Source organism: Balaenoptera borealis (assembly GCF_965194805.1).
Source record: "Balaenoptera borealis genome assembly, chromosome: 17".
NCBI classification, from domain to species: domain Eukaryota; kingdom Metazoa; phylum Chordata; class Mammalia; order Artiodactyla; family Balaenopteridae; genus Balaenoptera; species Balaenoptera borealis.
Genome location: NC_138876.1, coordinates 2,697,068 through 2,712,337, shown reverse-complemented (window position 1 = coordinate 2,712,337; position 15,270 = coordinate 2,697,068). Strand labels below are relative to the sequence as shown.

Genomic DNA, 15,270 nt, shown 5'->3' with positions numbered 1-15,270 from the left:
TATTCTTTTTGTTGCAATGGTAAATGGGAGTGTTTCTGTAATTTCTCTTTCAGATTTTTCATCATTAGTGTATAGGAATGCAAGATATTTCTGTGCATTAATTTTGTATCCTGCAACTTTACCAAATTCATTGATTAGCTCTAGTAGTTTTCTGGTGGCATTTTTAGGATTCTCTATGTATAGTATCATGTCATCTGCAAACAGTGACAGTTTTACTTCTTCTTTTCCAATTTGTATTCCTTTTATTTCTTTTTCTTCTCTGATTGCCGTGGCTAAGACTTCCAAAACTATGTTGAATAATAGTAGTGAGAGTGGACATCCTTGTCTCGTTCCTGATCTTAGAGAAAATGCTTTCAGTTTTTCACCATTGAGAATGATGTTTGCTGTGGGTTTGTCATATATGGCCGTTATTATGTTGAGGTAGTTTCCCTCTATGCCCACTTTCTGGAGAGTTTTTATCATAAATGGGTGTTGAATTTTGTCAAAAGCTTTTTCTGCATCTATTGAGATGATCATATGGTTTTTATTCTTCAATTTGTTAATATGGTGTATCACATTGATTGATTTGCATATATTGAAGAATCCTTGCATCCCTGGGATAAATCCCACTTGATCGTGGTGTATGATCCTTTTAATGTGTTGTTGGATTCTGTTTGCTAGTATTTTGTTGAGGATTTTTGCATCTATATTCATCAGTGATATTGGTCTGTAATTTTCTTTTTTTGTTGTATCTTTGTCTGGTTTTGGTATCAGGGTGATGGTGGCCTCATAGAATGAGTTTGGGAGTGTTCCTTCCTCTGCCATTTTTTGGAAGAGTTTGAGAAGGATGGGTGTTAGCTCTTCTCTAAATGTTTGATAGAATTCACCTGTGAAGCCATCTGGTCCTGGACTTTTGTTTGCTGGAAGATTTTAATCACAGTTTCAGTTTCATTACTTGTGATAGGTCTGTTCATATTTTCTGTTTCTTCCTGCTTCAGTCTTGGAAGGTTATACCTTTCTAAGAATTTGTCCATTTCTTCCAGGTTGTCCATTTTATTGGCATAGAGTTGCTTGTAGTAGTCTCTTAGGATGCTTTGTATTTCTGCAGTGTCTGTTGTAACTTCTCCTTTTTCATTTCTAATTTTATTGATCTGAGTCCTCTCCCTCTTTTTCTTGATGAGTCTGGCTAATGGCTTATCAATTTTGTTTATCTTCTCAAAGAACCAGCTTTTCATTTTATTGATCTTTGCTATTGTTTTCTTTGTTTCTCTTTCATTTATTTGCGCTCTGATCTTTATGATTTCTTTCCTTCTGCTAACTTTGGGTTTTGTTTGTGCTTCTTTCTCTAGTTCCTTTAGGTGTAAGGTTAGATTGTTTACTTGAGATTTTTCTTTTTTTTTTTTTTATTGAAGTATAATTGCCTTACAATGGTGTGTTAGCTTCTGCTTTATAACAAAGTTAATCAGTTATACATATACAATATGTTCCCATATCTCTTCCCTCTTGCATCTCCCTCCCTCCCACCCTCCCCATCCCACCCCTCTAGGTGGTCACAAAGCACCAAGCTGATCTCCCTGTGCTAGAGATTTTTCTTGTTTCTTTAGGTAGGCTTGTATAGCTATAAACTTCCCTATTAGAACTGCTTTTGCTGCATCCCATAGGTTTTGGATTGTCGTGTTTTCATTGTCATTTGTCTCTAGGTATTTTTTGATTTCCTCTTTGATTTCTTCAGTGATCTCTTGGTTATTTAGTAACATATTGTTTAGCCTCAATGTGTTTGTATTTTTTACGATTTTTTCCCTGTAATTCATTTCTAATCTCATAGCATTGTGGTCAGAAAAGATGCTTGATATGATTTCAATTTTCTTAAATTTACTGAGGCTTGATTTGTGACCCAAGATGTGATCTATCCTGGAGAATGTTCCGTGTGCACTTGAGGAGAAAGTGTAATCTGCTGTTTTTGGATGGAATGTCCTATAAATATCAATTAAATCTATCTGGTCTATTTTGTCATTTAAAGCTTCTGTTTCCTTATTTATTTTCATTTTGGATGATCTGTCCATTGGTGTAAGTGAGGTGTTAAATCCCCCACTATTACTGTGTTACTGTCGATTTCCTCTTTTATAGCTGTTAGCAGTTGCCTTATGTATTGAGGTGCTCCTATGTTGGGTGCATATATATTTATAATTGTTATATCTTCTTCTTGGATCGATCCCTTGATCATTATGTAGTGTCCTTCCTTGTCTCTTGTAACATTCTTTATTTTAAAGTGTATTTTATCTGATATGAGTATAGCAACTCCAGCTTTCTTTTGATTTCCATTTGCATGGAATATCTTTTTCCATCCCCTCACTTTCAGTCTGTATGTGTCCCTAGGTCAGAAGTGGGGCTCTTGTAGGCAGCATATATATGGGTCTTGTTTTTGTATCCATTTAGCAAGCCTGTGTCTTTGGTTGGAGCATTTAATCCATTCACGTTTAAGGTAATTATTGATATGTATGTTCCTATGACCATTTTCTTAATTGTTCTGGGCCTGTTTTTGTAGGTCCTTTTCTTCTCTTGTGTTTCCCACTTAGAGAAGTTCCTTTAGCATTTGTTGTAGAGCTGGTTTGGTGGTGCTGAATTCTCTTAGCTTTTGCTTGTCTGTAAAGCTTTTGATTTCTCCATCAAATCTAAATGAGATCCCTGCTGGGTAGAGTAATCTTGGTTGTAGGTTCTTCCCTTTCAGCACTTTAAGTATATCATGCCACTCCCTTCTGGCTTGTAGAGTTTCTGCTGAGAAATCAGCTGATAACCTTATGGGAGTTCCCTTGTATGTTATTTGTCATTTTTCCCTTGCTGCTTTCAATAATTTTTCTTTGTCTTTAATTTTTCCCAATTTGATTACTGTGTGTCTCGGCGTGTTTCTCCTTGTGTTTATCCTGTATGGGACTCTCTGCGCTTCCTGGACTTGGGTGGCTATTTCCTTTCCCATGTTAGGGAAGTTTTTGACTATAATCTCTTCAAATATTTTCTCTGGTCCTTTCTCTCTCTCTTCTCCTTCTGGGACCCCTATAATGCGAATGTTGTTGCGTTTAATGTTGTCCCAGAGGTCTCTTATGCTGTCTTCATTTCTTTTCATTCTTTTTTCTTTAGTCTGTTCCGTAGCAGTGAATTCCACCATTCTGTCTTCCAGGTCACTTATCCGTTCTTCTGCCTCAGTTATTCTGCTATTGATTCCTTCTAGTGTAGTTTTCATTTCAGTTATTGTATTGTTCATCTCTGTTTGTTTGTTCTGTAATTCTTCTAGGTCTTTGTTAAACATTTCTTGCATCTTCTCGATCTTTGCCTCCATTCTTTTTCCGAGGTCCTGGATCATCTTCACTATCATTATTCTGAATTCTTTTTCTGGAAGGTTGCCTATCTCCACTTCATTTAGTTGTTTTTCTGGGGTTTTATCTTGTTCCTTAATCTGGTATATAGCCCTCTGCCTTTTCATCTTGTCTATCTTCCTGTGAATGTGGTTTTTGTTCCACAGGCTGCAGGATTGTAGTTTTTCTTGCTTCTGCTGTCTGCCCTCTGGTGGTTGAGGCTATCTAAGAGGCTTGATGGGAGGCTCTAGTCACGTTTTTCTTCTTACTATTCCCAAGTCACTTTCTATGTTGCTTTGTGTGTGAAGCCTATTGTTTTTCTGGAGCGCCAATCAAGTTGAAATTTACAAAGTATTTACCTCAAATCTCTCTCCCTCCTCAGTTTCTTCATCTGTAAAGTGGGTAGAATAACAGAACCCACCTCAGAGAGCGTGAGTATTGAGTGCTGTGAAGTTGCTACCACGGCACCTGAAACATCGCAGTAGCAATGTTGCTGGTAGAGCGACTCACGTATGTGGTTGGTTCTTATCTTTTTTTTTGACTGCATTGGGTCTTTGTTGCTGTGCGCAGGCTTTCTCTAGTTGCGGCGAGCAGGGGCTACTCTTCATTGTGGTGCAGTGGCCTCTCCTGTTGCGGAGCACGGGCTCTAGGTGCGTGGGCTTCCGTAGTTGCAACACACGGGCTCAGTAGTTGTGGCATGTGGGTTCTAGAGCACAGGTTCAGTAGTTGTGGCACACGGGCTCAGTTGCTCCGCGGCATGTGGGATCTTCCCAGACCAGGGCTCAAACCCATGTCCCCTGCATTGGCAGGTGGATCCTTAACCACTGCACCACCAGGGAAGTCCTGGTTCTTATCTTTAATGGGGTGTCTGGCTGACACATTTCCTTTTTTTTGATTTGGTCATTTTTGATTTTGATTTTTTAAAAATTTTTATTAGAGTATAGTTGATTCACAATGTTGTATTAGTTTCAGGTGTACAGCAAAGTGAATCAGTTATACATATACATATACCCATTCTTTAGATCCTTTTCCCACATAGGTCATTACAGAGTATTGAGTAGAGTTCCCTGTGCTGTGTGGTAGGTCCTTATTAGCCATCTGTTTTATATATAGTAGTGTGTATATGTCCATCCCAATCTCCCAGTTTATCCCTCCCCCCGCCCCCCGGCTTTCCCCTGGTAACCATAAGTTCGTTTCCTAAATCTGTGACTCTGTTTCTGTTTTTACAAAGTTCATTTGCACCACTTTTTTTAGATTCCACATATAAGTGATATCATATGATATTTGTCTTTGTCTGACCTACTTCACTCAGTACGACAATCTCTAGGTCCACCCATGTTGCTTCAAATGGCATTATTTCATTCTTTTTTATGGCTGAGTAATATTCCACTGTGTATATGTACTACATCTTCTTTATCCATTCACACATTTCCTTTTTGAAATACTGAGGAGAGTTTTTCATTATAAACTTTATAATTGTTAATAATTCATCACAACTTGGAATACTTAACTCTGCTTTACTTTGTTTTGTTTTGCTTTAAAACAAACGCATCAGTCACATAAGTGAATCCACCTTATTTTTAATGTCTTGCTTCTGTAGCCAAACTGGGAACAAGAAAGCAAAGAGGCCCCAAGTAATGGTCGGAGGCACTTGCAAATGTCCCAACTGTCAGAAATGACAGTCTCTTTTCTTGTTTTTTGTTTTGTTTTGTTTTTTAACGTGAAAATAGAATAGTGACTAAGGTGACTGGAAGAAAGTGTGACTAGTGAGCATTTTGTCCTGTGGCCCTTTTTCTTGACCCAATACTCTGCTGCTCTCCATTTCTCATCCTTTCATGCCTTTCCTAGAGGAAGCCTCTCTGTCATCAGATTTGATCGCTTCTTTCTGTTCTGTTTCCCCAAAGCTCTGCTCATGCTCAGACCCCTCCATCTGCTCGTGGAAGAGCCCTTGCAGAGTGCCTCCTGTGTGTCTGAGGCCAGGGGAGGCTTAACCCTGCTGTTCCCAGCTCCACCTTCTTGGAGGGACCGCACCTCCCTCCTTCACATCTGCCTCGACCTTTAACACATAATAGGCATCCTGTGAACGTGGGATTTGTATTTGAAGTGTCATTTTTAAATACCCTCATTTAGAAAAATAAAGTGTCGTTAAAATTTTTTTGTAAATTCCATGTCTTTAAGGAGCTTTGACTGTTAAATTGAAAATATAAGCGAATACGTAATAAGTAGTAACCGAGAATAATGCATACTGGTTAAGATTAGTTTGAACATGCTTGATTTAGAGTTTGTGCTCGTTGGGATGGATATCTGGAGGCCGTTTATCTTTGTTTTGTCAATGAACTGTTTCCTAATTAATTAAAGAGTTTAAGGGAGTTTGGCTGAAAAAGACATTAAGTTCTCAATTCGTTATGAAACGTTCCTGGCAGTTCTCTTTATCATCTCTAGACTGTTTTGTTTCTCTGTGACACTGAAGGTGACAGCATGAGTCTTCAGAACTGTTTTCTAACTCAGACGCTTTCTGAGCCAAAATGGTGAATTTCAGTGCCTTCAGCCTCCTCTGGGAGCAGCTCCCTGAGCTAATGATGGAAATTGGTCATTGCAGATACTGAACATGAAACCACTACAGATCGTATTTCCCTCAAGAGCAGACCCTGAAAGCCCCCTCATCGACCTGGACCTTCACCTGCCCTTACTGCGCTTCAGACCTGAGAAGGTGCTGCAGGTACGCGTCCTTCCACACCTGTGAGCATCTCATGCTAACTGGCTTAATGGGGCATCACAACTACTCAGAACACTTATCTTTGTGATTAAAGCCGACAGTCACCGTAGAGCACGCTATTTGCAGGCAGCACTTTTCTGGGGTTGGGGTGGCTTTGGTCCTGGCAAGTGGAGCGGGGACGGCAGGGTGGAAGCTGCCCCGCGCCCGGCCTCGTCGGGTGGCGCCCTCACAGTGTTTCAGGCTTGCTCGCGGTGTCGTTGCTTCCCCAGATCCTAACCTGCCTTCTGACGGAGCAGCACGTCGTGTTCTTCTCATCCAGCTGGGCTCTGCTGACGCTCGTGGCTGAGTGCTTCATGGCCTACCTGCACCCCCTGCAGTGGCAGCACACCTTCGTCCCCATCCTGTCGCGACACATGCTGGACTTCGTCATGGCGCCCACGTCCTTTCTCATGGGCTGCCACCTGGACCACTTTGAAGAAGTCAGCAAGGTTAAGCACCCGCCGCGGGATTGAGAGCATTGACTCACGTGGGCGCTTTGCGAGGACGCGTGGGAAGCTGCTGGGAGGTGCCCTGTGGTGTGGGTGGGTGCAGAGGCCCGCCGTCACTCCATCGCAGGGCGCTAGTGCTGCCTCCTTGTCCTCAAGGCCACACCCTGATGCCATTTCTCAGGCCACTTAAATTCACGGCAGCTCTGGTGGCTTCCAGGGGTTTTCAGGGAGGTGAGGGCAGGCGTTGGAGTTGAGGGAACTGATTTCAAGTCTCACCTCTGCTGCTTACTAGTTCTGCGACCCTGAGTGACTTACTGGCCTTTGCTAAGCCTCAGTCTCCTCATCTGTGAAGTGGGCACGGCCTCGGCCTCCCAGGCAGGGCTCTGGCTGAGGAATGTCCCCTGTCCTGCCTGGCAGGTGACTGGCCTTCGTGGATGGGAGCCACCATTGTTATCACTCCATATTTTCCTTTTTCACTTTTTTGATTAAGCCTCTGTTGTTCATTAAAACCGTGGCCCTACTTCCTAGAAGAATGCAGGTGCATGCAGGGTATTACTCGGTGTCCAAGGGGTCCATGGGCCTTGCTGAATCCAGTGGCCGTTTACTGGATTCAGCTTGGGGGCTGACCTGGGTCGGGGTGGTAGGCCTTCAGTGTCCTGGTCGTGAAAGGGCAGGGAGTGTGCTGGCCACATCATCATGGCAGCGTCAAGGGGCCAATAGAGCAGGCTGGCATACAGTAAGTGCTTAAAGTGCAGCAGCTGTTTTTACTGCTGTGCTGATGGGGTGCATTTCGAAGGGGAGCTCACGCCACAGGTTTGTGATAAACCGTGACATCGCCAGCAGGAAGAGCAGGTTGGGTTTTCTTAAAACAGCTTTTCTTCAGATACAGTTTGCATACCACAGAGTTTCCCAGACTTAACTGTACAACTCAGTGGCTTTAGGAACTTGGTAGAGCTGTGACAACTAATTTTAGACTCTTTGGTCAGCCCACAAAGAAACCCTGCATGTGTTAGCTGTCATCCCCCAACCCCCTCAGACCCTGGCGACCATCATCTACTTTCTATCTCTGTGGAGTTGCCTGTTGTGTATACGTGGATTTTACGTAAATGGAATCATTCAATGCGTGGTCTTTTATGACTGGCTTCTTTCACTTAGCGGCATGTTTTTTGAGGTTCATCCGTGTAGCAGCATGTTATTTTTATTGCCGAGTAGGATTCCCTTGAATGAAGAGGCCACGGTTGTTTATCCATTCAGGAGTTGAGAACATTTGAGGCTGTTTCGATGTTTTGACCGTTGTGAATAATGCAGCTGTGAACACTCATGTACAGGTTTTTGTGTGGACATGCGTTCATTTACCTTGATACGTACCTAGGAGAGGAATTTCCGGGTCAGGTGCCAGCGCTGTGTTTAACCATTTGAGAAATGTCCAGACTGCTGTTCCCCGCTGCTGCCCCAGACACCTTCCCTCCAGCAGAGGGAGAGCTCCGATTTCCACTTGTCTTCTGTCTTTTTGATTCTAATCCTCCTGCTGGGTAGTTTTGATGTGCGTTTTCCCAATGACTAGCGACGTGCAGCACTTTTCCTTGTGCTTATTGGTAGTTGGTACAGGGTAGGTTCTCATTTAACTTCTTATTTTATTATTTTTAAATTTTTATTAGAGTATAGTTGACTTACAACGTTGTGTTTAACTGTTTATTTTGAACATTTCTAAGCGTACGCAAAGGCCGAGAGAAGAGTGGAAGGAGTGCCGTGCTCCCCTCTCTGTCCTCAGCCGTCGTCCAGTTTTTTCCTGGCGTTTTAGAGCAAATCGTGGCCAAGCCCAGCGCCCCTCCTGGGGCGGAGCCGGGATGTCTGTTGTTGGCAGAACCTATGACTCACCAGGGGACAAACACACTTTGGGAAAAGGCCATTCAGACCTCATGGAAGGAATGGAAAAACATCACCCTCGCAAATGAGGAAAAAATAGGCGTACTTTGTAGCTCAAAATTGTGTTTCTTTTTTTAGTCATTAGGGGAAAAACCGTCTTGTTTCAGCCCCTTCAGGAGGGAAACTTGCAGACATTATTTACTTGATTCCAGTCCGCAGTCACAAAGGAAGTCGTTTTAGTGGTTTACCTGTTCTGGGAGGTTTTTAGGGCAAAGCAGCAGGTCTTGACTGGAAATGTTTTGGGGTTTGGATGTCTTCTCGATGTGCTGGGAGCTCGGAAGGGGTCCTTGTAAAAGCTCAGTGTCCGTGCTTACGAGCGCGGCCTGTCCCCTGCTGGTTTAGCACCCTGCTCTGGGAGACGTGTTTGTGCATATTTCACGTGCCATGAAACGCGCATTGAGAGGCCAGCCCAGCATGAAAGCTGGGGAGGATTCTGGCGTCATGTTCCGGGGACAGTTGAAGTGTAGAACTCAGGAGTGTGACTCATTATTTGTGTGTTTTGTCACAGATAAGACTTAACAAGTAAGCCATCCACACATCTCAAGAACTCTTAAGTGTGTGGGATCCCTGAGCCCAGGACCCGCCTGTGCTCTGGTCCTTGGGGGGGCGGAGCTGGCTGGGCAGCTCAGCGGGCACCCTGAGTGTTAAATGTCGGAGCGCTCCCACTGGGGCTCTGGAATGTTCTCTCCAGGCTCCCTGAAGTGGTACAGGGAGTGTTTGCACAAGGGTGGGTGAAGGCCTGACCTCGTGTGTTGGAATCTTGACTCAAAGAGGCATTTTTAATCAAATGAGCTTGTTAACCTAACTCATGGTATACACTGCATTTTTCTGGTAGATAATATAAGGCTTTGTGTGCATGTTAGATACGATAATTATCGATGACACGATCTTGGTGAATGCAAAGTGTATCTTTGTGTTTTCAAAGATGTATACAAGTTCAGATTCTTACTGCAATCTTTACAAACTTATTTTATAGGAAGCCGATGGTTTAATTCTGATAAACATTGACGCTGGGAGCATCACCTACTCCAACGACGAGGACATGGACGTTCCTGACATCCCTCTCCTGGCGGCACAGACTTTTATTCAGAGGTAAGGGGGGAAATAGTGGGTATTTGGAAAAATCTTGTTCAGGTTCATACTTGCCAATTTCAAGTATGTCTTCCAATCTTATATTAACACATGGTTTATGTGATATTTAGTAGTTTGGAAATTGTTTGTGAATATTTAAAAATAAAAGTCATTTGTCTTCATTCCAATCTTGTCTAAATACTAACGATGGCCCCCAGGCCAGGGGACGGCCACACCCCCGGGACACCTCTCGACCCTCTTCTGTGCCTGTGATCTCTGAAGTTCCTTCTCTGTCCTTCATTCATTCCTTCATTTATCCACTCACCAGATATGTATCCAATGCATTGGGCAGAGTATGTATATAATGAGCAAACCGATGTGGCCTCTGCCCCATGGCACTGTCAGTCGGGGGCCCCTGACGGCCATGACCCACCGTCCTTCCCTGGGCGGGAGGCTGTCTTCCCCTTTCACCCCCCAACCCCCCTACCCAGCCCTCTCTTATTGCTCTTATTTTTTCATACCTGTTTTGTGGCTCTTTGTGGTTTTTCCGTCTCTACGACTACACTTCATTGGCTGAGATGAGGCAAGACAGAATTTTTCCAAAAAGGGCAGATAATAATTGTTGTAGGCTCTGCAGGCCCTGCGGCCTCTGTGGTGATGGGAGAGGCCTGGCGGGGACTGTCCCATGTACTTCTTTCAGGGGGGTGAAAGGAGGTGTGATTGCTATTTACGCTGGGACGCAGATGCATCTGGGGCAGGTGGGTCGGGGCAGAGCCAGGGCTCCCTCAGGTGGACCTGCGGAGGACGTTTCCCCCTTTGGAATCTAATCACATGGTGGTGGGAAGAGACCCTGCTTTTAGTCCTCCAGCTCGTGTGCGGGCTACAGGCAGGCCTGGCATGAAGCTCGTGGTGGGGACCCGTGGAGGGCAGGGGGCTAGTGCGGCAGGTGCTCCCGGCTGTCGTCAGGTAGCTGGACTCTGCTGCTCTGGAGGAGCTGGTGACGCAGCCCGTCGTTTATCAGTGCCGACTGCTCCCCTTTACTTTGTCTGCTGGAGGTCAGAGCGGGAAGAGCTGAGGCCTGAGAGGAGGGGAAGGAGCCGGTGGCTCTGTGTTGGCTCCCTGACTTGGCTGTTCTCATTTCTGCCTCTTACCTGTGTATTAGTCAGCGCACGCTGCTGTAACAAACACCACCTAAGCAACAGACGTTTATTGTCTCCCAGTCCTGGAGGCTGGAAGTCCGAGATCAAGGTGTTGGCAGAGTTGGTTCCTCCTGAGGCCTCTCTTTTTGGTGTGTAGATGACTGTCTTCTCCCTGTGTCCTCACGTGGTCATCCCTCTGTGGGTGTCCGTGTTCTAATCCCCTCTTATAAGGACACCAGTCATATTGGATTAGGTCCCCCCTTGTGACCTCATTTTAACTTAATTACCTCCTTAAAGGCCCCATCTCCAAACACAGTCACACTCTGAGGTGCTGGGGGTTAGGACTCCAACCTAGGAATTTGGGGGGGACACAATTCAGCCAATAACACCTTGGTATCAATTATTTCTTCTATTTGGATGGTTTGTACAAAGTACATGGGAGTGCCATCTTCATTATTGTTCCTTCCATCTTCAAAAAATCTATAAAACTCCCCAAGCAGAGTCCAGGCTCGGGGTGTGGAGTCCTGTGTGGCTGGCGGGCGGTGCTCGGGGCCCAGCCAGGGGTCCGGGTGGGAGCGTCTCCCTGCGTGAACTCCGAAGGTGAAGCCCACATTCCTCATCATCTGGTCACTTTCTGATAAGCGAAGTCCACAGTCCCCGGACTTGCAGAGGGTGACTTTCCGGGACTGGTGTTTGCCAGCGTTGAGCGCAGCTTCTCAAGAGTGTGCTTGGGTGGCGCGTCCCCAGTAAGATGGGATCTCACCTCTGCCCTCGTGTTATTGTTAGAATTCTGGAACATACCTGTGGGTTGGATTCTCGCTCGGCCAGGCCCCCAGACAGTGGGACGTGGAGTCTCAGGCTCACTGTGGGGGGCTGTTCATAAACGTGAACTAACCCGTGCGTGGTCAGTGGCTCATCTGTGAAGGGCTCCGGGACCGTGATCTGGGCCGTGGCAGTGGGTCTCCCCACGGGCTCTGGGGTGACGAGCGCCCGCACTCGGTATTTGCCGGGAGGGACAAGGGGCAGCCATCCACAGTCTTCTCCCCTGAGATGCCCCTGTGCCCGGCCGCCCACTGCCGCGCTGCTTTCCTTGTCATGATCAGCGTGTGTGTCCGCCGCATCCCCTCTGCCCCACCTTGACCTTTGGATACTGTTGGGTGGGTTTACTTTGCATATTTAAAGCCTCAGACTTGCTCCTTGGTGTCCAAAGTCTCATGTAAAAGTGCAGCCTTGGGCAGTGTTGGGGAGGCCAGGATCCTGTGTGATGAAAACCGCCGTGAGCCCCCGTCCCTGAGAACCTCCGGACAAGTAAGTGGCCGTGCCTCGTGCACCCGAGCCTGCCCGGGCAGGGAAGCTGCGCCGTCCCTCCCAGACCCACCAGAAACCCTTTGGCCGTCGTGGAAGGGCAGGTGTCTGCAAAGGAGGACAGGACACTCAGCTTGTGTAAAGACGTGCGTGGTCCAAAGACGAGGCCTTTGTGAGTTCTGCACTAATGAGCCGTTTGTGCTGGGAGGTGAATAAACTCCCGACAGGGATGTATTTGTAATGACACGCTCCGCCCCCCCCCCCCCCCCCCCCCCCCCAGTTATCGATAGGGAGTCTGAGCGTCCTGAGAGCGTTAACTTACCTCTTCCTGGAGGGTCCTCTCCGGCCGGTCAGCAGCAGTCAGTCACGTGATACGGCCTGGGCTGTGGTCAGTGTCGCTCTGCTCCTTTCCAGGGTCCAGAGCCTTCAGATGCACCATGAGCTGGACCTCGCTCACCTCTGCGCCAGCACGGACCTGAACGAGGGGCGAGCCTGCAGGCGGGCCTGGCAGCAGCGGCTCAACTGCCAGATCCAGCAGATCACCCTGCAGCTGCTCGTCTGCATCTTCAGGTATTTAAAACATCTCCAGTGTCTGTAACCTGGTCCCCAGCCAGCTCCCAGTTCCACAATGGCCACGGCCCCAAAGCTCAGGGACTGAAATCCAGGATTGACGAGAGAGAGGCCCTTGCCTCCAGGAGGACCCCTGGGGGTGTGTTTACCCTGCCTGGGGCCTTGCCACCCCCTCGTCCCTCTTGCGAATGACCACCTTGGATGGTCAGACCCGGGTAGGGGGACAGATGGATCATTTCGGGAATGAAGCCCGCCCAAAGGAGAGCCCAGGCTGGAGCACCCAGGACTGGCCCCTGTTAGAAACTTTTCTTCTTTCTTCCCATCACTGTCGCCATCAGCATCTATTATTGTGTGCTGTTGGGAACTAGCCCTTGAGCTGAATCAGTTAAATAGACAGTACAGTGTGTTTACTTCAGTGTGATATAGTGCAGGCATCGAGTGGCTATTTCTGGCCTAAATGTGCAGTCATTTAAGGAACATAATGATAAATATATGCCTACGTTTATATTATACCTTTGTGAAGAAGTTATTGGTGGCAAAGCCTTCAGGCCTTTTCTTTCTTCCAACTCTCTCTTCTCTGCTTTGTCTTGCAGCTTCTTCTCTCTCTCTCTCTCTGTCTCTCCCTCTCTCCCTCCCACCCTCTCCCCTCCTGCTCCTTCCCCCTGGGTCGTGTAGCAGGGAAGGTGGCGACACCAGGTCCCCTTCTGATCTGGACAGACCCTGCCTGGGAGGGGTTTAGACCAGAGCTGGACGACTTGATGACACTCAGTGTGATTCTTTCAAAATCAACATTTTAATGGTTGTATTCTTTTGCTGTCTATATTTATGTAAAGCAAATGATTTATTAGGAAAAATGGGATGTCGTGTTACAGATGGGTTGTGTTAGCTCTTTGCTCAGAGCAGTATAATTTGTGTGGTTGTAGAAATGTAGTTTTCCTTTTGTTCTTTTTATTATATGAAATCTTTCATGAAGGGTTTTTTTTTTTAATATTCTGCAAGCTTGATGAGTTTAGTTCATTAAAAAGAAAATACGATATCAGATGAAGTAATTTTTCCCCTCACAAGAGAAGGAAAACATCGAATGTGCTACGTCCTGAATATGCCCTGTAGGATTACTGATTCTATTGGTAGGCTATCACGGAAGATCAGGGGGTCATGTGCCCAAGTCCCCACGGTGTAGGATGGGGAAGTGGCCGGTGAGGGTCAGGCTGGCGGCCGAGCTGCGTCAGTGCTCAGCGTCTGGGGTGCCCTTCCTGTGTCACCACCCTGAACTCAGTTTTATTTGTATGAACAATTACGGATGATTGCGTCTTCATTTGCATAAGGAGCTAGGGGGCTCGAAGAAGACAGACACCCCCGAGCCCTGAGCTTCATTCCAGTTGGAGGAAAGCTGTGCTTGAAGTGACGAGAAAGCCCGACCACAAAATACATCCAAACCATGTCCCTCAGCGCTCAGAATACTGTTCCTGCAGACAGGGCTTTTCAAAGTGTGTATTTCCTGTTACTGTTTTTCTGCTAACAGCAATGTGTTTTTCATGTATTTAAAAATATCTCAACACTTAGACTATCTTTCTTCATCAGGGAAGTGAAGAATCACTTAAATTATGAACATAGGGTGTTCAATAGTGAAGAGTTTCTCAAAACAAGAGCTCCAGGGGACCAGCAGTTTTATAAACAGGTAAGAGGTGTGCGGGGCTTGTGTGCGTGTGTATAGTCGATCCTTCACCCTTTTCTGTATCTAAACTATTTTTCAAGTCAAGTGTTTCCAGTATCTGTTAATATTTTATTCAGTGTTTTAGCTTTTCTAAAAGTTTGTTTTAGCGTGGTTTCTTCTGATCCTTTGGCCAGCTCTGATTTTTTTTAATTGGCTTTTTAGAGTGGGATTTACATAGAACAGAATGCACCCATTTTAAGGATAGCGTGTGCAGAGTTTTGACCAAGGCGTGTACCTGGTCGCCCCTTCTGGAACGTTTCCATCATGCCGCACAGTTCCATGCCCTTCCCACCACCGCCCCCTTCCCAGGGCCGGGCAGCAGCCACACTCCCTGGGAGCTGACTCGGAGATTGTTGCGTGTGAGTCCGGAGACGGGGTGCGCTCGCTGTGAGGTGCGGAGCGTTAGGGAGGCTGCCGTCCCCAGGAGACACCAGAATCCATGACGAAACACAGGGACTGCGGCTGCTGCTGTCCCGGGGGGCAAGGTGGTTTGGGCTTTTGAACTTTCTGTGGTTTTTCAAATGCAAAGAGCGGCTGATTCTTTGAGATTGGCTGGTGAGGGATGGAGGGGGAATCTTAGATTACGACAAATTAAGAAAGCTACCTGTGTCTGGGCACTTTTGTCCCAAGGTGCTGGCGAGAGGCCCCGGTGGGTCGGGAAGGGCCACTCGCGCAGCGGCTGCAGGTGCCCTGGCAGCTCAGGGAGGAAAGGACCGTGGAGCAGGTGCAATAACCCGCCCCTCGGCGTCTGTTCCAGGTCTTGGATACCTACATGTTTCACGCTTTCCTCAAGGCTCGGCTCAGCAGAAGGCTGGACGCCTTTGCCCAGATGGACCTCCACACGCAGTCCGAAGAGGACAGGTTTGCATATTACGTTCTAAAGGATGCACGACTCCTTGGGCGTCCATGTGCTCAAGCAGCACAGTTTATTTGGAAGGATAAATGATAAATCCGATCAGAGAAGTCTCACATTTAGAAATTCATAATGAGTCGGGTAACACGTCAGGCTCCT

General features: G+C 46.5%; 1 protein-coding gene across 4 annotated transcripts in view; it reads left to right on the top strand.

Moving 5' to 3' along the window:
* Positions 1 to 15,270, top strand: part of DENND3 (DENN domain containing 3) — a 61,340-nt gene that overhangs the window by 16,661 nt on the left and 29,409 nt on the right. For all 4 annotated transcript variants that reach the window (XM_082364876.1, XM_082364875.1, XM_082364874.1 and 1 more), the window contains exons 6-11: positions 5,929 to 6,048; positions 6,315 to 6,533; positions 9,436 to 9,551; positions 12,389 to 12,544; positions 14,126 to 14,222; positions 15,016 to 15,119. In XM_082364876.1, the coding sequence (XP_082221002.1) occupies positions 5,929 to 6,048; positions 6,315 to 6,533; positions 9,436 to 9,551; positions 12,389 to 12,544; positions 14,126 to 14,222; positions 15,016 to 15,119 (812 nt within the window). The remainder of the gene's footprint in view (positions 1 to 5,928; positions 6,049 to 6,314; positions 6,534 to 9,435; positions 9,552 to 12,388; positions 12,545 to 14,125; positions 14,223 to 15,015; positions 15,120 to 15,270) is intronic.